This window comes from Melanotaenia boesemani, chromosome 1, assembly GCF_017639745.1.
Source record: "Melanotaenia boesemani isolate fMelBoe1 chromosome 1, fMelBoe1.pri, whole genome shotgun sequence".
NCBI lineage: Eukaryota > Metazoa > Chordata > Actinopteri > Atheriniformes > Melanotaeniidae > Melanotaenia > Melanotaenia boesemani.
In genome coordinates this window covers 22,695,550-22,720,452 of record NC_055682.1, presented here as the reverse complement: position 1 = coordinate 22,720,452, position 24,903 = coordinate 22,695,550, and the positions used below count along the sequence as shown (strand labels likewise).

At 40.4% G+C, this 24,903-nt stretch overlaps 1 protein-coding gene across 5 annotated transcripts in view; it reads right to left on the bottom strand.

Moving 5' to 3' along the window:
- Nucleotides 1–4,020: 4,020 nt before the first annotated feature.
- Nucleotides 4,021–24,903, bottom strand: part of furina (furin (paired basic amino acid cleaving enzyme) a) — a 74,354-nt gene continuing 53,471 nt past the window's right edge. For all 5 annotated transcript variants that reach the window (XM_041991393.1, XM_041991401.1, XM_041991428.1 and 2 more), the window contains exons 8-16: nt 22,768–22,940; nt 21,267–21,479; nt 16,711–16,811; nt 15,495–15,598; nt 15,132–15,249; nt 10,151–10,330; nt 9,944–10,068; nt 8,853–8,975; nt 4,021–8,029 (exon numbers count right to left, since the gene is read on the bottom strand). In XM_041991393.1, the coding sequence (XP_041847327.1) occupies nt 7,428–8,029; nt 8,853–8,975; nt 9,944–10,068; nt 10,151–10,330; nt 15,132–15,249; nt 15,495–15,598; nt 16,711–16,811; nt 21,267–21,479; nt 22,768–22,940 (1,739 nt within the window). In that variant the 3' untranslated portion in view covers nt 4,021–7,427. The remainder of the gene's footprint in view (nt 8,030–8,852; nt 8,976–9,943; nt 10,069–10,150; nt 10,331–15,131; nt 15,250–15,494; nt 15,599–16,710; nt 16,812–21,266; nt 21,480–22,767; nt 22,941–24,903) is intronic.

The following is a 24,903-nucleotide window of genomic DNA, read 5'->3' as shown; positions in this document are numbered from 1 at the left end:
CTCACACTCAAAAAAAAACACAAAGGAAACAACAACATTTACATTGGGGTGGAGTTTCCAGAAAAGAGTTGTAGGTCATGTAATTGCAACACAGACAAAAGCTGACAGTACAGTCACGTCTTTATGTTTGATGTCCAAATTTCGCTTCAGGTAAATTAAATGTTTTAACTCATAAAGTTATTCCAAAGATAGAAAGTTGACACCTCTAAATGTTCAGATGGTGACTTCAAATTTTGGTTGAAGATTAGATTTTGTATTAGAAACAAAAAATGAAAACAAATGTAAATCACATTCCCTATTTAAAAAAAAAATGATTCAGTGGATGGGCTGAATGTATAATTTTATTATCTTATTACAGTGTTATATATTATTGTGTAAATCTGCTTATTCCAGAGGGAGAGCTTGGCTTCTAGTGTCCAATCCCAACACAGAGGCTATGCACACAGCAAATATATTTAGTCATGTGGAGTTATTTGTTAGGACATACAACAATGGCTGTGTCAGGGTTTGCATGTTGTCTTTGTTCAAGTTGGACATTAGATGGACTGTAGATGAACCAGTTTAGCCAACAACAATTCTATTGTAAGGTTCAGGATGTGATTTAGCATCATTTTAATAATAAAGAGATATTTTTTGAGAAAATCATAGAAGCGCATGCTGCTGTAAAACCTGTACAGATCACTTAACACTGAAGGTGCCTCAGATGTGCAAGTTACTCATGTTATGTGCACTAATTCAGCACACCCCGACTATCACCCCATACACAGATGCTGGCTTATAACAATCTACAATAAACAAAACAGAAATAAATCCATCAATCAATCCATCCTCTATGCTTCAAGCTACACTGCTACAGAGATGATGTTCAGCTCTGCATTGAACTTCTACAGCCTATGCCTGCCTTTGTTATCTCAGGACCTGACTGTGTCCTCAAATTTGATCTAACAGCAACCAAAGATAGCTGATTCTAACATGACCGTGCTTAATGATTCAAACCACACATCAAATCATCCATCAACATGCAGACCTTTTGAATGAATGAATGAATGAATGAAAAATACTTTATTAATCCCAAAGGGAAATTCAATATTGTAGTAGTAGTAATTTTTTTTTTTTTTTTTTTTTTTTTTAGTAAAGTAAAACAATCACATTAATTAATTAAGGGCTTTGTTCTTCAGCCTGATAGCTGCTGGAAGGAAGGATCTTCTGTATCTCTCTGTCTTGCATCGGACTTGAACAAGCCTCCCACTGAACACACTCTGTTGTTTCTTCACGGCGTTGTGTAGAGGGTGTGAAGGATCTTCCATTATCTTCGTCAGCTTGTACAGAATTCTTTTTTTGATGATCAACTCCAGCGGCTCCAGAGTTACTCCAAGCACAGAACCAGCTTTCTTAATCAGTTTGTTAATTCTTTTCAAGTCTCTGGTTCTGATGCCGCTGCCCCAGCAGATTGCTGCAAAGCTGATTGCACTTTCAACAACAGACCTGTAGAACATTTGCAACATTTTGGTGCAGACGTTAAAAGATCTCAGCTTCCTTAAGAAGTAGAGTCTGCTCTGACCTTTCTTGTAAATGTACTCAGTGTTGCTTTTCCACTCAAGTCTGTTGTCCAGCTGAACTCCAAGGTACTTGTATTCCTCCACCACCTCCACCTCCTCTCCCATGATGGAAACACTTCTATGTGTGTTCTTGTTCCTCCTGAAGTCAACAATCATCTCCTTTGTTTTCTTGGTATTCAAGATGAGATGATTGTCACCGCACCATTTCACAAACTGACCGACCAGTTCTCTGTACTCTGCTTCTTGTCCATCACTGATACACCCAACAACTGCTGAGTCATCAGAGTATTTCTGCAGATGACAGAACTCAGAGTTGTACTGGAAGTCTGAGGTGTACAGCGTGAATAGAAATGGTGAAAGTACAGTCCCTTGTGGTGTTCCAGTGCAGCTGACCACCATTTCAGACACACAACCTTTCAGTCTCACAAACTGTGGTCTGTTTGTGAGGTAGTCGTAAATCCAGGTGGTTGTGGAGGGATCCACCTGGAATTTCTGCAGCTTCTCACACAGCAGAGCAGGCTGAATCGTATTAAAAGCACTTGAGAAATCAAAGAACATGACCCTCAAAGTGCTGCCTGACTGGTCCAGATGAGAGTGGGCTCTCTGAAGCAGGTATATGATTGCATCTTCAACCCCAAGCCCATTACGGTATGCAAACTGTAATGGGTCCTGAAAGGTGTTCACCTGCTTGCTGAGGTGAGCCAGTAAGAGTCTCTCCAGGACTTTTTCCCTTTACTCTTAGCTTGTACTTGCCTATCCTGTCACTGAAATACTACTTCACACCTGGAACACTTAAAAGAAGTCACGTTGGCGTCACAAGAAAGTCATTGTGTCTCTAAGCTTGCTGCCAGAGTTCCTGGTAACTTATCACCTCTATCCCCATCCACCTACACTGGCTCACCAAAGGGGGGGGGGGAAATCCTAAATTTATCACCAAAATTTTCTCTCCCTTTGCCTCTCTGCCTTCTAGCACTTCCACTTACTTTCCATAAATCTTTGCTGGGTAGCTCTTGTTTCCTTCTGCATCCAATCTTCAACATTTGACATGGTGGAACCCGAAAGGACAATTTGTCAAAACTCAGCCCTCACCTTTTAAATCATTCAATCTCAACCTCTAACTGTGTTGCTGCTTCCTTTATGATGTGTGGGTTTTGTTTTTTGTACTGTCTTTAATCTTATTATTGAGCTGTTGGGCTCCTCAGGCAAACAGAATGGCTCTTATATAAGTTATTATAAATTAAATTTTGTTTTAAAATCTCTTCTGGTAACACAACTATTATATTTTTTCCACTCCTTTCCATTAATCATGTCATAATTTTTCAGATTTTTCTTTGACTTAACTGTAGGAAGAAGCCAAAGGCTGGGAACTGCTGAACAGTGTGTGCAAACATCTACAGTATAACTAGTTAAAGCAAGCTTTGTAAATCTGCTTCCAAATGTGTATAAAAGCTTAACTAAATAAAAAATTTACAAAGCCACAAAAGCTTTACAATATATTGCTGCAAGAGGCCCTGCAGATGGCAAATGTCATCTAATATTTAACAAGCTGCATTTACTAAAAATGCATTCAAATGAATAAAAACACATTTAAATTTGCATAGATCTTTATTTTTTAGTAGAATCTATAATTGACATCAATTAAATAAAAAGGAGTAAACAAGAGCAAAAAAAAAAAAAAAAAAATTTAAATTACAAGAAAATTACACTGCACCATTCATATAGTACAAAAATAGGCCTTATTTTAGAGTTATGTCCCATGTAAGATAATCATTCTTGTACATTAATCATAGGTCACGAGTCTGTAAGGTTCTGTGTGCAGCCACAGGTCAGGAACCTCAGGAAGAGGTGGGAGGAGGTCAACAGAGTCGACTGAGGCTGCTCCACTGACCGCCCCTCCATCACAAAGTGTTTCATTTCTACTTAAACAAGCATGTGCTCACACAGATGCACGCAGATCTGATTCAGCCCTTAAGGTAATGTCGATGGGATACATTCTACCTCCTCCCTCCACAGCTGCTGAACACACAGGGTGTCCCCACAGATCTTCAAAAAGGCAGAGATGACAGAACGGCTTCAACACTTTGAACACAACCTGAAGGGGTGGTGGGGGGTGGGGGGTGGCGATGGACTCTGACAACCTGAAAGCAACACACTCTAATACTAAACAGAATTAAAATGATTGTCTTTGGTTATTCCAAAGATATTGCTCCTACCGACTACATCTGACTTCATGGTGATCACTTCAGACTACATCCTTGAGCAGGACAGAAGCAACATCGAGCTCCGTGCCAAAGGACTCAGCAATGTAAGGACTTCTCAGTCGTGAGTCCTCCATTTATAATCAGAGACACTTTACAATGAGTAGATTTTTTTCAGCATTAAAGGCTTCACGCTTTACGTTTTATGTGGCCTAATAATTACTAGCCGATTCCGCACAAAATTAGACACTTGCTTTTTCTTATTTGTTTTGTTTTTAGTGTGTAGTTCTATCACATTGTTGCAGTGAAAGGAAAGAGCTAGCTCCTAATGAATTTCAGCAAACATTAAGAATTTGAGAGGAAAAAAAGTTAAACCCTTAAAATGCAGAGTTTTGAGTTCATCTGTTTAAGATTTCAAGCTGTAGTGAATACATCAAGCTGGGATGAAGAAACCACTTTGGCTGTGGACTCATTTTACTGCAGTTTAGAGGAAATTATTCTTTCTGGAAGCAACAGAAATCATGTTGTAAGGAAAAATGCAGAGTACATTATATTGGTTGGATTTAGTCTTTCAATATATTTCTTAAAAAAATAAAAAGACCAACTCTAAGCATTCAGTTTAATTGGAAGCAATTTTGTTGCTGAATTAGCCCATTATCTGTTGTTTACACACTGCACCAAGCTGGGAAGTCAATAAGATTTTGTGGCTGGAGTCTGAGGCCGGAGGTAAATTAGCACCTTCCTTTAGATGGGCCAATCAAAACTTAAATGGCAGTAGGCAATAATGCACATCACAAAGACCCCAACGGCACACGCTCAACACAATAACTTTGTTTTTGAGAGCATTTTCCTCCAAATTTACATTCTTAGATTGGCTTCAGGTGCAGAAACTGCTGCAATAAAGCAGATGTGCTACACCTGCACCAGCCATCTGAGGCGAATTAAACCTTCTGGCTAACTGCAAGGTTCAACAGCATTCAAACCAACCTTTCACTATCCCTTTGAAAAGGGATTTTTGAAAGTAGTGGCTTAAAAAAATCCTTTATACTTTGCCATTTCTGGTCAAGCTGTTGTCTTTTTAATGCTTGTTTCTTTTATTTATTCTTTTTCTTTTGCAATTCAAATGCACATTTCTATTATCCCTGTGAAGGCTTTGTAACAAGTGGCTAAATTAGACATTAAAATTGACTAGTTTGCGTGCCTCTGCACCTTCTTGCCCTCAAGACAAGAAATCTGATTGTCAGTGACAGAAACATAAAAGTTAAAAAAACAAAAGAGAACAAAAACCAATAACAATTTTAGGTCAATTAAGCTATTCAATGGTGCCAAACAAACTACAACATTTCTTTAACCCATTTAATTTTTTGTAACAGGTTTTAAAGCCCACTTATGACTCTATGAACACTGATCCTTAAAGGCAGTAAATTTAAGGGGAGATTGTAATTTTTGGGGAAGAAGCTTTAAGTTTCTGAAATGCAATGGTTTGCTTCTATTTAAAAACAAAGCCAATGTGCAGTTAGACATTTTCATGTCTAACCTCATGTTGGCTGAACCTACATATAATTTGAGCTCTATAATAATTTAACAGCCCCTAAAACTCTACGTGAAAGCTTGCTGCATGACATGAGAGGTAGATGAAAGGATGAGCAGCTGCAGTTTTCTATGCATGCCATCACCATGACAACCTCTCTCAGCAAGCTCTTCTGTTTTTGTACTGAAAATAAAAAATAATCATCATACTTTCAACAAAGAAAAAAAAAAGATCAGTGGAATCAAAATTTCTACAATGGATTAAACAATCATATGCATATTTCAAATGATAACCAGCCCAAGAGGAAGAAGAAAAAAAAAAAAAGAAAAATCACTTTAAAACAATCAATTCTCTATAGGTATGATTAAAATCTCCCAGAATAAATACTTTGCTGCAGTATCATTTAGATTATAATTGTGAAGTATGCTAAGGAGATTATCTGAAGTAGTTATTGGATGAGGACTGGAGGGTAAGAGCAGAGACACTGATGAGCTGTGGAGCCTTAGCCTGGGATTTTTATAGAAATTTATTCTCCCTAAAACAGCACTCAAGATTTGAAGAGGAGAGCAGAGACTGTGAGATGAAGGAGAAAAAAGAAACCTTCACTTCAGATGGCACAAAAACATTCCCATTTTCACGTGCAACAAACAAAACACACACACCCCCACACACAAACAAATATTTAGTCATTAAGATACGCGGCTCGTTTGTAGTGCTCACACGCTTTGACAGAAGGAAGCCTTGATGCATTGTTACTGTGTCTGTTCTGTCAAGAAATCAATCACAGGTAACGCAACACCTGACAGCTGATTTAAGAAGCACAACAGTCACAAGCACACACACACACACACACATCAGCTGCTTCCCCTCTTGGCCCCGGGATGCGAGCACATCAGATGCAGAGATTAAACATCTCTGGAAGGGATTGTGCTTCAGGGTTGACCAAGTAGCAGGCGTGTGCGTGCCTGCATGCATGTTGTTTTTTTTTTTTTTCTTGTCATTTCTGAGGTCTTTCTGGATACCTACCCATGTACTAGTCAGGATTTTTTGAGTGTAGGAGAATTTAAAGTGTGTTCAACCAGAAAAAGTTCAGTTCATGTGAAATCTCAAATGGCTAAAGGAAGCTCTGCTAGCTGACAGACTCAGCTAGCAGAGCTTCCTTTCAGAGCTGAGAGAAATCTGTCCACAGTATTTGTATGACGGGACGTGTAACCATGCTGGTTTAAAAAAAAGCAGCTCCATGAAAGATGGATTTTACATTAAAGGAAAAACTACTGTTTCAACAAAATGAAAAAGAAGAGACAGCATTTCCCCTCATTGTATTTGTTCATGTATGACTGGTAACACGTCAAAGTGTGGACAATTCCTTATCAACCATTTTAACTTTAAACATCTGACTTGTGCATGTTTAAATGCACATTAAAATATCACTACAGTGTGTTTATCTGAGCAGATTTTTGACACTGCTGTCACTGAATGTCACTTTGGAGAACACAAGTGTTTCTTAATGGATTGCACACCTCATAACAGACTTCATCTTGTTATCACTTTTTAGTTAAAATACTAAATAATAGTATTTAACTTCTTTATAATGGGCACTCCCACTATTCACTGCTCATCAGATCCAGACACTTTAGACAGAGTCATTCATTAGGAAATGTGCATACACACACAATCAAGCATCTCTGCTTCTCATACTAAACAATCTCATCTGGCTACTGCACTGAGACTAATGGAAAGAGGGAAAGGTGAAAAAAAAAAAGCAAATCATAATAACTTGTAGACTGTAACTAAATGAGTTGAAACTGGAGGGGAAAATGTACTCTGCACAGACAGGGGGCAAGAGGAAGGAGAGAGCCACTTAAATAGAAATGCACCTAAGTGTGAACAGAGCAAAGCTCAGACCATCACCAGCTTTTAGAGACAGAAGCTTCCCATCAGGTCTCCCGGAGCAGAGTGGAAGACCAGATCCCAAAACAGGACAAAGATGAGAATCCGATAAGACAGAAAAGAAAGGGAGAAGGGATGAGGAATAAAAGCAGAAAGGACAGGAAGAGGACCACAGCCCTGAATTATCAAAGAGATTTTTTTTGGGGGGGGGTTTAAAAGCAGGAGACGAAGAGGGACGTGGTGGAGGCATTAAAGAGCACTTTGTGTTTTGATAAAGGCAGTCCTCTCATTTTGGACGTCAAACTCTTCGTTTTCTGAGTCTGTATTTACCCCTTCATCTCCCCACATTGTTGGGATGCCTCGGTATGACACCATCCTATTTCCTCCAAGGCTGAAGGTGCCTCTCAAGCCGCCACCGGCCTCCAGAGAGGGCAACTTGATCAGCGCACCTGAGCGCAGCTGCAGTAGCAGGAAGATGCTAGCAAAAGTAGCGATGATGGCGATACAGCTCAGCACAGCGATGGTAATGGGCAGCTGAGAGCTGAGCTCGGGCTGTAATCGCTGCTCACCCTGGACCCTGGTGAAGGGGGACTCGCGCATGTTATGGCTGAGGTGTAGGCAGGTGCTAGAGAAAGGGTCCAGGTAGCTGTGAGGCGGGCAGGACAAACAGAACTGAGGGCTGAGGCTGCTGCAGGTGAGGCATGGCGGAGGGCAGGGCAGGCAGGCCGGGACGGACGATGGTTGTATGAAGTTTCCAACTGTGTAGTTGAGAGGCTGGGATCCCACCGCATAGCCTGCTGGACATTCTTTCACACAGCCCTGCTGAAAGAGGTAGTAGCCAGCATTGCACTCTGTAACAGAGAGAGAAAGTGAAATAAATAGACGCTCACACCCTCTACGATATGAGTCAGAACACTAAAAAAAAAAAAAACATTAGGGAACCAGGATTCTTGCTAAGAAAGAAAACATAGATGATGAAAAGCAACTTAAATGCTGAGTGTAGCATGTTAAACCCAACAGACATTTCCATTTCAGCAGGTCCAGGTGCAGCCAAGTGCTTATCACAACAGTTAACAAACTGCGTGTTCAGCAGGTGACAGAGGTAAAAAACACAGCTTTGTTACTTCCATTGTTTAAGAGAAAACAGAGAAGAATAACATTGTGAGCTTCTAGCCAGAGCACACAGTGCACTTGTGATACAAGTGATAATTACATTTCATTAGCCCTTGTCAGCATGTAAGGACCTCTGACAGCCTGTAGGGGTCAGACTGTCACTGTCTCAGTCAACACAAAGGAGGACATCATACTGTGTTGTTGTTAAACGGTATCATTAGACCTTGCCTGAAGCTATATTTGTGTTAGGTTGAAGCTGTGGTATGAACACCCTTACATTAAAATTAGATTAATACCAAAAAGATACCTGAAGTAAAGCTTAACTGATCTCACCACAAGTTCCAGAAGTTCACAGGTGATGACAAAGATATATGCTGGCATGTATGTAATTTTGCAGATGCTGTGAAAATGTGAGCAAAGCAGACGCGGAGACACAATGCAAACAGGTGCAGCTAAGCAAGGTGTTCACACAAACGAGGCCCTGTCACTTATCACATCCTCCCTGTGACTGCCATGAATTGCTGTGAGGAGCAAACTGGGGACAAGAGATTCCAGTCTTACCGATGCATATGAGCCTCAGATCCAAGGTCTTGCAGTTGCCGTTACTCGGCTGCGACTCCTCAGAGGAGCTGGAAGAGGACGAGCCAGTGCCGTACATCACCAGGGTGAACTGGGTCAGAGTTCCTAAGCAAAGTTGATTTAAAAATTTTAATTAGAAGTAGGTTAAGTCAAAAACAGGACAGCTTTAGCACCCACAAAGCATTTGGTAAATGTATTCTCTTCTCACTGTAAACACTTGGATATTTCTGACAGAAAATGACTCCATTACATGAGCTTTAAATTTAAGCACGGCAGGATTTCACTCAGAGACTAACTTCAGTTATTAAGTGTACTTTTTACTAGGATCATACAAGTGTGGGGCAAGAACAAATCACTCCTTCCCGAGAGGGAATGTGAGACATTCATCTAGATCTGTCTTCTGGACTTGCTGAGTATCCTGTTATGGGTGGGGCTGCTATGTCTAGATAAGGCTGTTACAGGTGGATGATCCAAGGGCAAAAATAAAATAAAGGGTGTTTTCATTATAAATCAAGCCTTGTCTTGTCCCCTTTCCCCCCATTTCCTAGAAGTTACTCTCTCCCTCCACGGTCTTGAGCCATCTTTCAATCCCTTAAAAGCACCTCACGTGGATGAGGACAAAGGAGGCTTAGAAGTATTAAACAAAGGTGGATCCTTCCTCACCTCACTTTGTGCCACCCTCGCTCATACACTTCAGCATAATGAAAAGCACCTACAGTGTTTTCTTATGTGCAGGAAGCATGATTAAAAGTAAGACAGATTACTGCAAAGCTATACATAGTCAACTTCTATAGACCAAAGACAGTCTGGCTATAAGAGCCACTTTATCTCTAATCTTCTCACATTGAACTTTGACCTCTTGAGCTGAAGTGCAGACCCAACAGATTACAATGTTTAAAATAACATAAAATGAAAGCCATTAGTGTCTTGATTGTAACATAATTTGAACAAAATCCCTTAGACTTTTTTATTGGTAATTTATCTGCTACATGTGAAAAACAAAAAACAAAAGCCTTGTGCAGAACATTGTTCTAATGCAAATATACAAAGTAGTAGGAAAAAATATGCTTTACCATAGTCACTGGCACCAGCCACATTCTCAATCTCTAGCCTCCACAACCCGTTGGGGTTCTCATCCCAAGAGTGGGTGGTCATGAAAGCCCAGTCATTAAAACCCTCTGATGAGTAGTCATGAGGCCTAAAGGAAGGATGAGTTGTTTACCAACTTAGACTGTGTATGTTGAATGTGAAGTAAATTTTGTGCTGTTGGTTTTTTGTACCTGGGGTGAAGCAGGGTGGAGCGTGTGCCGGCAGGACTAATGAGGTGGATGGCCAGGTTTCCCCTTCTGTTGTAGGACAGGGAGAGACGGGCCTGGACGTGCTCCAACGCGGTCACATAACTGTCTGACCCAACGCAGGCGTCCACACTCTTGTTAATAAATAAGTGGTTGCCAATGTTCCTGAAAAGCAAGAAACTTAGTGAAGCTGGAGTCATGACTGATTCATTCTCGATGGTCAGAGTAACATTTTACTCCTGAATGCTGCGAGAACCTGAGAAGGGTGAAGAGTGTGTAAACTTGTTAAGGATTAGTCCCTCACGACCTGTAGCACTGTAGCCCTTTCAAGGGTAAAGTGCCCACTTCTTTTTATTCTAACTCAAATCCTCTTAGGAGATTAAACACATCTACCTTCAATTCTAAGGAGGACGACAAGCACAGGGTTCAATCATGCCAATGTACCCAAAATATGGACCATTCTCAGCTTTCATCACTGATTTGTGGGTGGCAAAAAGATAAAGCAGACGTACTGCTACCGGCTCGGCTGCTACAGCTAGCTTTTCACGTAAATAAACTAAACTAAACTAAAATAAAATAAAATAAAACAAAAGTACATCTGTGGTGTGCCTTGGGATGGTCCTACTGACATCCCAGGAGTTGGATTTCATTTCACAGACTGTCTGCTGACCTTTCACAACAGGCTAAGTGGGTTGTCGTCATCAAACAAGATAACTGTTCTATCCAAAGTGATGTTGCTCAGGTTTATTTTATTTCGTTCATATTTTTACTGTATTGCTAATTTTTTGTATTATTTTTGTATATTGTGGGGTTTTTGCATTATTAAAATGTTCTTGTGTGGAAAATTTTGGAGTAAAGTTGCTTTGCATGGAAATTAATTCCCACCAACAGAGTATATGTTGGAGAGCCATAAATCCCATTACTACTCAGGTAAAAGCGCAACAACCCGTTGTCCCCAGCCTATGTCCCGTCCATCTTCATGTTTGTCTAGACTCCTGAGAAAAAAAGACAAAAGAATGATCTGGAAAAGTTTTAAAGACAACAGCAAGGAAAAAAAGAGAAGATGTTAGTTTTTAAAAAATGGTTTGTTCATTTGTTTAATTCTTGTTCATGAAACAACAAATGGAGGTAAACACGTCCGTGTGTAATCGAGAGGACAGTCAAATAATAAGCTTATATGTAAATCATGTTTTATGTAAAGCAGCATTGAACAAAAAATCTCAAGTTACAGTGCAAATGCGACCGCGGTGAAACTATTTGGATATTCGACAAATTTAACCTCCGCTGCGGATCACCACGGTGACGGCGGTTTTCAGTGTTAATGAAAAGCTGGACATGTATTTTCCTCTGTGGTTTCAATAGTCTTTAATGAGGAATGTTTTCTGACACTAATTTAACGCTAACCCTAAATATATCATCGAGACATCCCTAATTTTTACATGATGTTAACGCTATTTGCATCTGCTGTTTTTTACTCAGCTTTGACACGATGAGGAAATACTTTGTTTGGGGAACTTTCAACAGGTCAGGGTCTGATACCCATCCTGCCACGAAAGCTTTATAAGCCTCTAAAGATTTGTAACGTTTGATTAACCAGGAATCTGGAAAATCATACGGGTCTTAAGCACCAACATGTGCACGTTTTTCAAAATATGGCTGTCTGACTTGACCACATAAGTTTTGAAAAGGTTCGGAAAATGTGAAGTCTGCAAGCGCCATCCTTGATGAGAACAGTTAATAGTCACACGACAGCAAGAGCAGGGTCCCAGCTAGCTTTTTGACACCCAACGTGGTGGCGTGAACGAACAGTGCGACGTCACTGAGATGGTCCAAAAACGAGATGAGGTGTCATCATTCAACTGTCAGGCATGTGCAGGAGGATTTTTTCTAGTATCATTTCACCTTTTTTTTTTTTGTGTGTTACATTAAAAGAAAACCAATTATTTACACATTTGACACATGGAGTGTCACATGGGTCAAAGTTACCTAAACGGTTTACTTGATTTTTTCAGTTTCTTAACTAGTCATACAATGACTGCAAACCTTATTATTAAAATACAAATTGAAACCCAAGTAGTGCATGAAGCACTACGTGTGCCTGTTTGGATTATAGAAATTTATGTGTTGATTGGATGGGTCATAAAATTTTAGAGCAGGACATAAAAAATTATTTAGGTTTCAACTGAGGTTAATTTAACACTCCCTGTTGATGAACATAACGCATGCGTGTGCGATTTAAGACCGCAAGGAAAACAAAACTGAGATACTATTGCAAACATGGCATCTGTTAACAAGCACTCGCACAAAGTCTGAGGCAGTGACACCCTGCAGACAGATTATCTGAAATCTGCCAATTAAAACTCATTTCTGGGCTCTATAATGGGCCTCATAATACTTACAGGTATGTAGCCCTCTAAAGGTAGGTTTTTATATGAATGTAAATTTTTATCTTTTTCTCAGTAATGGCATGCGCTTAAAAACATGCTAGTTCGTAACAAACATATGCACCGTGTCTGCTTTAAACAAACTTTAGATGCCTGCAGGTTATTTTTGTTTATTTTTTTAATTTCATTTTTTAAAATCCAAACATTTTCGTGTTATTTTTACCTTTAAAACAGAATTTCTGGCTCCCTCTGCTGGCATTACAAGTAATTACACTCACATTGATGTGAGTACGCCTGTGATTTATGCCTTGTGCCACACCACTATTGACTGTTTGCAGTTGATCACTTTCTTTTCATCGATAATCTTTCTTCCCAAGTGTTTTTTGGCTTTACCAGGAACAACATAGACCTTTCTCTGGCAGCTCCAACTGCTGGCCACTGCTGCTGGCTGGTGAAATGTAGCCAAAGATATCACATTCAAAACTTATATAGTGCAAAACACAAAAAGGTTTACCTTCCAACGATGGGTTCGGTGAGGATTACATGTATTTGACTGAAATTTAACAGGAGCTGATTTATTTGAAAGAAGCCTTTATTGCAGCTCTAAACAATTTACGACAAAAAGCACTGGTTTTAGTTCCGTTTAAAACTTTTATGGCTTGCACAGTAAAGAACAAAAACTACATTTTCATTTGTTTTATGTTTGCACCAATAATTACTTACATATTTAGAATATACTGGAAACCAGTTTATTAAATGCTCAAATGCAAATTTAAATTAATTGTATATATTTTTTATTTATTTATTTTGAGAAAACAAAACAAATAAAAATAATAATAAAATGTGAACCAACCAAAGCAAAGCATTACTATGCATTTGGGTGGCTACCTAAGAAAAATAAGATATTTCTAAATTATAAATTACCTCTTTATGAGAGCTTCTAGCTCATTCCCAACCCCATTTTTTCAATACATTTTTTTCCTATTTTTTTTTACATGCGTTGCTGGCGGTAAATTTGCATAGTCAGTTAAATCCTCTTTGAGAACAGAGTATGCAGACATGCTTACATGCCTGTCAAATTAAGTGTTCAAACAGAAGACAGGAAATCTCACTGAAAACCATTTGAAATGAAGCGTGTATGTCACCTCACTCTGTTGACTCATGCTTATATGGGATTATTCTCCTCCAAGATCAAGATTTGAAAAAAAACCATTTCCAAATATAAACACAAAGGCTGTCCCAATGACAGATTTCAGATCAAACTACTATCGCACTGAAACGCATAGTAAACCTTTTGATAGCAATCCAAACTTTATTTCCTTTTGACAAGTAAATACGCGTCTGTGGTTATATCAAATCCCTGTAATTGTGTGTCAAGCAGCCTATATCAGCGGTTTTTACCTAATTTAATATTTTGTATACAATGCAGTTTGTAGAAATATATGATTGAATTTGATCTGTTAATAGAAATATTTTCTATTAAATATATTGCCATGCTTTTGTTAAAGATGATGACAATGACAAAGACTCTGAAACCTTTTTCCTCAATTATTGCAATTGAGTCTCAATAAATAAGTCAACTAAACGCCTGAAATGAAAAGTGAATAACCTGACTCGGCTGCAGCTCCCAGACGTTTGAACCATCTGCTCTGAGCAACTCAGAGCTGCAGGAAAAGAAGAGACAAACCTCAAACCCAGCAAGAGAAGTGACAGGGAGAACAAAACGCAGCAGGGATGTCAGACTCGGTTTAGACAGTGACACCAGAAAAAAGAAGGAACTAAAAGGATGAAGACAAATATTGACTCTAGAGAAAGCACTCTAGACAAAGAAGCACTGGTAGACAAATTATTTTTTAATGCTTCATTTCAAGCTGCCAGCATCAACTCACACAGACAACCTTGTCTCGTAATCCCTGTGGGGATTACACACAGACACAATGCATTCTGCAAGCCCCGTCCTCCAACCATAACCATCCACACTGAACACCTGACCCTTACATTATCTTATACCTTGTGCTTTTTCTTGTGATAATTTGTTATTTTATCTTTTCATTTCTCTTCATCATCATTCATTCCAAAAGGAAACATCCTGATTTGTTCCCCCTCATATAGTCTTATTCTAAAAAGTACATTAAAAACCCTTATAATCATTTCCAACACAAACTGATAAAAAACTAATCAAACTCATTATCAAGTTAATTTAATACAAAAAGGTCCCACTTGACCTATATATTCTCAAATCCTCAACTCTGTAACCATGGATCAAGACCAAACCCCCCTTTTAAACTCTTTGATCTGATTAGAGTGACGATTCTGTTGCTGCACCATCGTTTTCACACACTCTTTCAGTCAGTGCAGACACATCTAAATAAGTGCAGGGTTGAAAACACTAAAAAAGACATCACTGCTACAGTGGTAGTCACCAGCAGCAAATTTTACAATGATGGTACACACACAGACACATACATACACACGCATGTAGTTTGAGCCTGATTTTGTAAAAGTTGTAAACTATTAAATTGCATATAGATACTTACAGTCAGGGTGCTAAGATAAATTCTCTGCAAGTGTAGTATACCAACCTTGGCTCACTGAGCATGGTGATCACACATTTTCTCTGTGGTCCCACATTGGTCCACGTCTTCGCCAGCGATACAATTGCACTGGCATCAAGCAGACCATATCCATAAGAATGGCTAACTGTAAAAACCAGGAGAAACGAGGGAAGACATTCACACGAATGTTAGCCTACTCTATGATTTTAGACATAAATTCCACTGTGTGTGTCACTCAACTTCTCTGACTAGTTCCAGCACTGTGCATTTGTAATGATAGTGTGACAGTGAGCTTTATGACATCTATTATATATTAATGTGCATAACACCATTATATATTAATGTGCCCTCTACAGAGGGCAGAAGAAAACTTGGAAGGACTTGCTGTACCTTTACGTCCAACTCCATTAGTTCTCCAGTCATTGGCAAGTAGGTGAGCAGGGTGGGAAGTTCGTACAACCAGATGTTGCATGTCCCTCCAGGTCAGGTTTTTACTGGAATGTGTGTATACGCAAGCACACACAGAAACACAGGCAGCCACACATGCACACACAGAGCAATAAACATGGTAAGGCTGTGGCTTAAGAAAACCAAGTGGAGGCACTAAAACTGATCAAAGGGACAGCCCTGACAAAATATCCAACAATCTTTCCCCTCAGGTGGACAGCTGATTAAAAACAATCAAGTGCCAGTCACATTCTTTTCTGAATTACATTAAATCTTTTTTTCAACATATGTTTGAAGTCTATCCCTGCCTTTTGGCCAAATGTTTTGTAGAGAGAAAGCCTGACAGATTTGCTGTTATTATTCTTCCTGCAGCAATCATGCTAACATTGACCAGGCCTAAAAAGGGGTTAAAATGCGGTCACAGTTGGATTTACCTCCCTGATGTGATTAACTACATGCAGGTTTTAAATTTATAATAACTCTGTTGTGGATTTTAGACAGAAAAAAAGGCAACATTTTACTTGGTAACTTTGCTGAAACCTTTTCTCACCAAATTCATTCCTAATTACGGTCTTTTTCTGTCACCTAACTGTTGCTCAGACTAATTACTGGTTTTCAGGACTGCCCTTACATTTGTGCTTGTTCCTCCATTAGTGCTGCGTGACTAAATAAGAATGATTAGTGTTACTTGCAAATTGTTTCGGTTTGTGAAAGCACAGCTGAAATATGTGGTGAGGGGTTAAAATGTTACATAAAGGGGAAAAAAAATCAAGCAGAATTAATTTGCAAACATGCATCACCAGCAGTTGCAGCTTGATCTAATACAAGGGCCTTAAAAGGTCATCTTAATTATTCACACTTTTTTATCCACATGATAGAAACAGATAACAGATGTACATTATTTCAAGACATTTTCATTTCTGAAGATTTTAATGTACATACAAGTCCTGAAAGTGATCAAACTTTCTCCAGAATATTTATTTCACCACCTAATGAGCTAAACTTGTAGAAGTTATAATTCAGGCATTTTTCTTTTCTATCAGTTAATCTGATTTTAATAAACAAATATAAAAGGGGAAAAGGCAGGGATAAGAATGAGGCTGTACTGCTGCGGAGTAATGTAAGGCCAAACTTACAGGAAATGGTGAAAAGCACTTACTTTGCTTCAAGGGCGAGAGCGATGATCCCAGCAGCCAGCGGGGCAGAGGCAGAGGTGCCGGTGTGGGAGTCTGTGCATTTTGATTTGAGGTCTGTAGTCACCTAAAGAAGATGAACACCAAGAGCTTAACTTTGACAACCACCTCCAGTATTATCATTTGTCTATAATTATTCTTTTAAGAATAGATTCACAGATGTTATTAAGGGAACAAAAGTGTAAATAACTTTTTTTTTTTTTTTTAGAAGAGCATTCCCAAACCTAATAAATACTCTAATACGATTTCTTACTGCTTAAGGCAGAAAACAGCCAGTGGACAGAAGCAGAAGCTTAAGGCTAAAAAAGCTAGAAAATCAAACTAGGAAAGTCATATGCTATCCCTCTTTAGAAAGGCCAGTCTTTAGATCAAACTGACTGGTTTTACTGGGAAGCTTCCAAATGTGAATTGCTCACATCACGCAACACCAGATGAAGCAGAACCACAGCATTTGTCCCAAATAAAACTAAATTCTTAAAGCGTAACAGTAGAGGAACATAAAAGCACTAAGATCAGAAATCTTTTAACGGCTGTGATGCCTTGAGGAGTTTCATGAGCATGAGCTTGCTATAAAAAAAAAGTGATATCATAACATAAGATTGATGGAGGAAAAAAAAACCTTAACAGACATTAATATACCTGCTCCTGTACAACCCCAGAGGACCCACCCTCTCTGCTCCTTCAGCTCTTCATTCCCAGGGTCATGAGTGGCAGCACAATTAAACGAGTACATCACAAAAGCATTAAGGGACACCCCGTGTGTCATGGAGATGTCATAAGCTGTCTGTCTAGCTGGTCTGGCTAATAAATAGACTGCATGCAAGAGAGAGAAAGCAAGCGTGCATGTGTGCTGATGTCAGCATGTGCATGAGAGAGATTTAGTGCTAGTGACAAGAATGTTAAGCAGCAACAGACCACTGCATGGAGTTTCAGCCATTCCCTAAATAATCACTTTAATCATCCAAAAGTTGCATTAAAAGGAAAGGAGAATTGAAGAAACTATACAGTGTGAATAAGACTGAATTAACTTAAAATACTGAAGAAGTTTGCTTCAATTTAGATCAATTAACCAGCTAATATCTTTACCCATTTCAAGTGGGAAACGTACAGGAGGTAACTGCTAGTTGTACTGCTTCAAATGTTTCCTTATAATATAGAGGAGCAGTGACTGAGCCTTGTCATTGAGTTGCCAAGACTTTTGTGAATGTTTGGATTATGGTCATCATTTTTTCCCCTCGCAAATTGTAGTGACAAAACTGACACTACAAGAATTGTCATGCCAGCAGTCATTTCAGTGTAATATGCGCCTTCTGATTTTTGTAAAATTGTGCATGATGCACAAGTGACAAGTTTGGTATACAAGAAAAGCTGCAGGGAAGTGTGAGATTGTTCATGTCTGCAAACATCTGTACAATCTGTCAAAACTCAGAAAAGTATAATTGTTGGATATGTTACAAATTGGTGAAGAGAGGGGCGGAGCTGTCAACTGATCACCACCTGGTTGTGAGTTGGCTCAGATGGTGGGGGAGGATGCCGGTCAGGCCTGGCAGACCCAAGCGTGTTGTGAGGGTCTGCTGGGAACGTTTGGCAGAGTCCCCTGTCAGAAAGAGTTTCAACTCCCATCTCCGGCAGAGCTTCAACCATGTCCCGGGTGAGGCGGGGAACATTGAGTACGAATGGGCTGTGTTCCGTGCCTCTATTGTCGAGGCGGCCAGCCGCAGCAGTGGCCGTAAGGTCATCGGTGCCTGTTGTGGCGACAACCCCCGAACTCATTGGTGGACACCGGCAGTAAGGGATGCCGTCAAGATGAAGGAGTCCTATCGGGCCTTTTTGGCCTGTGGGACTCCAGAGGCAGCTGATGGGTATCGGCGGGCGCAGCTTTGGCGGTCGCGAAGGCAAAAAATCCGGCATGGGAAGAGTTTGGAGAGGCTATGGAGAATGACTTCCGGACGGCTTTGAGGAGATTCTGGTCCACCATCCGGCGGCTCAGGAGGGGAAAGCAGTGCTCCGTCAACACTGTGTACAGTGGGGATGGGGGGCTGCTGACCTCGACTCGGGAAGTTGTGAGGCGGTGGAGGGAATACTTCGAAGACCTTCTCAATTCCACCAACATGTCTTCTGATGAGGAAGCAGAGTCTGGGGTAGCTGGTGCTGGCTCTCCTATCTCTGGGGCTGAGGTCGCTGAGGTGGTTAAAAAGCTTCTCTGTGGCAAGGATCCGGGGGTGGATGAGGTCCGCCCAGAGTTCCTTAAGGCTCTGGATGCTGTAGGGCTGTCTTGGTTGACACGCCTCTGCAGCATCGTGTGGACATCGTGGGACAGTTCCCCTGGACTGGCAGACTGGGGTGGTGGTCCCCCTCTTCAAAAAGGGGGACCGCAGGGTGTGCTCCAACTACAGGGGGATCACACTCCTCAGTCTCCCCTTTAAGGTCTATTCAGGGATGCTTGAGAGGAGGGTCCGTCGGATAGTCGAACCTCGGATTGAGGAGGAGCAATGTGGTTTTCGTCCCGGTCGGGGAACAGTGGACCAGCTCTACACCCTCTTCAGGGTCTTTGAGGGGGCATGGGAGTTTGCCTAACCAATCTACATGTGTTTTGTGGATTTGGAGAAGGCATTTGACCGTGTTCCCCGTGGACTCCTGTGAGGGGTACTCCGGGAGTATGGAGTGCCGGGCTCGCTTGAAAGAGCTGTCCAGTCCCTGTACGACCAGTGTCAGAGCTTGGTCCGCATTGCCGGCAGTAAATCTGAATCGTTTCCAGTGCAGGTTGGACTCCGCCAAGGCTCCCCTCTGTCACCGATTCTGTTCATAACTTTTATGGACAGAATTTCTAGGCGCAGCCGAGGTGTTGAGGGGATCCGGTTCGGTGGCCTCAGGATTGGGTCTCTGCTCTTTGCGGATGATGTAGTTCTGTTGGCTTCGTCGGGCCATGATCTTCAGCTCTCACTGGAGCGATTCGCAGCCGAGTGTGAAGCGGCTGGGATGCGAATCAGCACCTCCAAGTCCGAGACCATGGTCCTCAGCCAGAAAAGGGTGGAATGCTCTCTCTGTGGACTCTGCATCGGTCTGTCGTGGTGAAGAGGGAGCTGAGCCAAAAGGCAAAGCTCTCAATTTACCGGTCGATCTACATTTCTACCCTCACCTATGGTCATGAGCCGTGGGTAGTGACCGAAAGAACGAGAATACAAGCGGCCGAAATGAGTTTTCTCCGCAGGGCGGCCAGGCCCTCCCTTAGAGATAGGGTGAGAAGCTCGGTGATCAGGGAGGGGCTCAGAGTAGAGCCGCTGCTCCTCCACATCGAGAGGAGCCAGATGAGGTGGCTCGGGCATCTGGTTAGGATGCCTCCTGGACGCCTCCCTGGTGAGGTGTTCCGGGCACGTCCCACCGAAAAGAGGCCCCGGGGAACACCTAGGACACACTGGACGGACTACATCTCTCGGCTGGCCTGTGAACGTCTCGGGATCCCTCCGGATGAGGTGGTGAATGTGGCCGGGGTGAGGAAAGTCTGGGTTTCCCTGCATAGGCAGCTGCCCCCGCGACCCGACTCCGGATAAGCAGCAGAAAATGGATGGATGGATGGATGTTACAAACACAAAGAAAAATTAAGGAAAATTCAAAATTCACTCACCCAACGACCAATACAGCAAAAACAATCCCACCTTAAATACATGTCAGAGGACGATCATTTTACCTACTGGTTTCTGCAATCTAATTCTTTCAGTCACTACCCACAACTTTTTAGTATACGACAGTTACAGTCGACTGACCAGTAAATCAACAGGGTTTAGTTCAGGCTAAGCTCTCTCTTTGTCACAGACTGGTGCAGCATCCACATCTCTACAGATGTGGTACAACTCTGCCAGTCAATCTCCGGCTCCATTCACCTATCAGCAATGAGCAAGATTTTGAGAGTGCCAATGACTTGGTTTAAAATCATGACCTCAGACTCAGCTACATGGCTATTTCACATTCATCTGTGAATTGTTTGAGTGTCTGCTGGAGGTCATGGCACACTGCAGCTGACAAAACCACTTTCTTTTTATTCAACCACTGAATAAATTCACAGTTGTAAAATGACTGAGGTTCAGCCAGTGAATGGACTCTCCTATCCAGCATCGTGGCAAAGAATTTCCAAAGAGCTGAGAGGTCCAATCTCCCTTAAATTGGAGCGTTTAACCTTTCTGCCTGGTCAAACCCACCACAATGGCCTTGATCAGATGACAGCTTACGTCCTTCAAGTTATCCAGTAAAACAAACAGATTTTTTGTATTCTGTTTCTAGAATTTTTATTTTTTTCTGACAGTTCTGCTCCTCCGGAAAGTAAGCGTTATCTTTGGATTTTGGACATTTAAAGAATCCATCCAGGGTTTGGGGATTTTTTTTCTTTTTTAATTTACCATGTTGCTATGGGGGAAAAAAAATGTAATTTGCACAAAATTGAAATGGAATTTGCACATAAATCATTTGCCATAAATGAAACCGTTCTTGTGGGGGGAACACAGGAAGGTGAACAAAGAAGACTCACTATCTGCTTTTCGTTGAGGTTCCCCGAGCTGTAAGTGGTGGCGAGGGTGGAGGAGCAAGCCTCGCTGTACCAGGGGACATTGCCATTCTGTGTAGAGCTGCTGATGGACAGGGTGTAGATGCTGTTGGTGTAGCCGTCACAGTTACAGCTGTCCTTCTCCCTTCCTCCATTCCCAGAAGCCCACACAAAGATGGATCCCAAACCACCACGACCCTGGAGAGAATACCATACATTTAGACCCGAAAAACTAAAAAAAAAAAAAAAAAAAAAAAAACAAAAACAAAAAAAAAAACAACCACACATTCTGTCATGCAATTATTCCACAAACCACCTCTACAGAGACAAGAACAAAATCTCATTCAATCTCACATAGGAATCCCAATTATAGGAGGGCAAATTCATTTCAAGGCCCCTTTCAGAAAGGACCCATTAAAACCCAGCATACATCACAGAGGCCAGGGTGGTCACTCAGTAAATTGCAAAGAGCTAAATATCGCATGACAGCAATGCAATACAAAAAGGCTCAAAATGACAACAGCTCATTGTAATAAATCATTCAACCTCTCAGCCTTTGAAGTGCAATAATTTTCATCTAAGAGCTGCTTTATTGTATTGAGTGGCACCGTCCTTCCCTGCACTGATCAATTCCAGCTATGCACCACCCACACCGCCATCTGACAGCGCTGTCAGTGTGCCAATTATCTTAGTAGTCAGTGTCAGCGTTTCCAATCAGCTTTATGGCACATGCCTTGAATCCTACCGCTGTACAACAAAAGCAAATGGAGTGTGTGGGTTTTTGTTTTTATTACCCCCATAGAAAGAGGTTGTAGAAGTTGTGGTGGGATCTGTATGATTATTAATCTGCTGACTCAGTCATTTCTTATGTTTGACGTATTCCCAAATGCATAAAAACAAATGCCAATTCCAGCAACAGAACTGTTGACATAATGTACAACAATGTGCTGTCTTTTGTGTTTAATATTCACATCATCTTTTTGTTGTACGCTGACAGAATCTAAATTAATCTCCTTACATCTCTTAGTGTTTTTGCATATGCACATATAAGCATGTGTTTGAAAACTTTTGATTAGAAATGCACATCAAGTAAAGCTCAGCTAACTTAGTAATTTAGAGAGACAACCTCGATTTTGAGAAGTAAAAAGCACTTAATTCACACTAAAAGAAGCCACATGGTGACTAACTGAAAAATCTGCAAAATAAAAGATGGGATGAAAAAGTGCCCTTCAGCTTATCTAAAATAGAAAAAAAATAATAATTTCCATCAGTGCTGCTTCTATTCATTATCCAAGATTTTCCTCCCTGGTGGTTTGTAGAGGACATTCCTTCCATTCATAATTGTCAGGTTCAAAACCTGCTTTGTTCTTCCTATTTGTGTCATCTCAAGCCTGAACAGCTAAATTACTTATTGCCAAAAGAAAGAAACACAGAGGGAATAAATAAATCTGTCTCACACAAACAATTATACAATTAAAACACTCACCTCTTTGACTCCACGTAGAAATGCTTCTTTAGCAAGTTTAGCAGGTCCATCGACGGTTTTACCATCATCCTCTGGGCCCCAACTTGCACTGTAGATATCAATATGCTGGGGATTCAGACTGAGAGACTGAGCCTCGACCATGTCGGTCACCTCACCGTCCAGCATACGCACACCTGCAGACGCATTTCCAAATACACATAAACTTATTTATTTTTATTTTTTTTTGTGTGTGTGTTTTCAAAGCAATTCAACTGCATGTTATATATTAAATGTAGATTTTTTTTTAAATACCTTACACGTACAAAAGCTAAAGTGGTAAAAAAAAAAAAGTTAAAAACTAATCATTCACACTGAAGACTGAAACAAAGGGTTGTAGGTAAAAGAGCAGATAATTTATACAAAAAACCTTTTATAACAAAGTTAAGATAAGTGATTTTTGTTTTAAGAAAAACTTAATCGTTTGGAACTACGCGACTACTCAAACAATAACCGTAAGTAAGGATGACGCAATCAGCTCAGCAAATACTTTTTCATCTTTCAGTTTTTTCAGTCTTAGAAGAGAGGACAGCAGCACTTCTGAAATCTAAACCAGGCTATCCTTTAAGACAAACACCAGCAATTTTATCTTTTATATTTTGGTTGCAAGACATGGATCAAACCATGGGAAAAAAATAAATAAAAAAAAAGCTGTGAGAAGCTTTTTATCTTTTATTTATGGGTTCCAAAGAGGGGCAGGTGGGTTTATCTGACTTCCATAACTCGCTTTGTCATCTTTTCACTACCCACTCTTGGCATGACACACCTGAACTTCACACCAAACTGTCAGCACTTGAAAAATTTAGATAGAAGTTTAGATTTATCATGATGTTTTTTAAATAACAATCTTACAGAACCTTTTCATTTTGGTTGTTAGTTCAGCATGTCATGGTGTTGCAGGTCTGATGTTCTACCACGGGAAAGTGTGGTGGCAAAACATTGCACTGTGGTATTTCGTTTGCATATCTACAAGGTTGTTCTCAGTTCTGTGCTGCTGTAATGTTCATGTGTATTTGTAAAGCTTGCTCAGTGGTGCAGGGAAGCCTGCTGGCGTTCTTTTTCTGCGCATCCGATGTGACATTATTATGAACCAACCTTGTAAATCAAATTGTGTCTATATTGATTTTATTCTGAGCTTTGGCTGGTTGGGAAAAAAAAAAGAATTAAAAATAAATTAGATCAGTTGCACTGTGGGTAAACCATTTCCTAAAGTGTGAAGTAGACCTCTGAGATTAAACATTCATCTAGAGATGAAAGAAAACATTTGTTGACTTCCTCTAGATGAATTTGTGCAGATCGCTGAGTGTAAACTGGATCAGACTTGCTCTTTTTAGAGATGCAACCAACTCAGAACAAATGTTTAGTGGCAGAATTCAACTAAAGCTCACTTTTAAGGTGAATTAAAAGTGATAGACAAGCGCTATGCCTGAGATTAAACAAACAACTGTACAACAGAGTAGGTTGCTTTTCTCGATCAATTATTGCTGCCACAAGCTCAGAACTTGGACTCAGTAGTTTTCCTTCACGGAGGTAGTATTCAGGGACAAAAATAAAAATAATAAAATAAAATAAATAAATCAAAAGACACTTTAAACACAAACTATGCATAGCAAGTCAGGTTATTCCACACTGCTTCATATAAGGTAAAGTAACCAAACACAGGCTCTTAGAAGTTCCCAAAAAGCATCGAGAAGGCACTGAGCGGTGTTTCCATGGTAACGTGTACTTCAGTAAGAGGAAGTATGATCCCTGTTTCTAAATAACAATTTTCACAAACGCCAGAAACTAAGATTTAAAGTGCATTAATTTTCAAGAAATTTAAGAAGTCTAACAAAAAGTGAAACGATTAGAGTTCAGATGACCCTCTGACAAGTAATTTTATTCATTTTAAACAAAGGTTGGAACATAAATATCATGTTTGTGGAAAATATACTTGGTATGAAGCTATTTGGCAATTATAGTTATAGTTGCTGTTCTAAGGCCTTGGAGTCAAGAAATTAGGTTAGTTTAGCACAAAGACCAGAAGCAGTAAAAAAGCACCAGCTTGGTTCCCACTAAAGGTGTCAAAATCTGTCAACCAACACTTCGAAAGCTAACCAA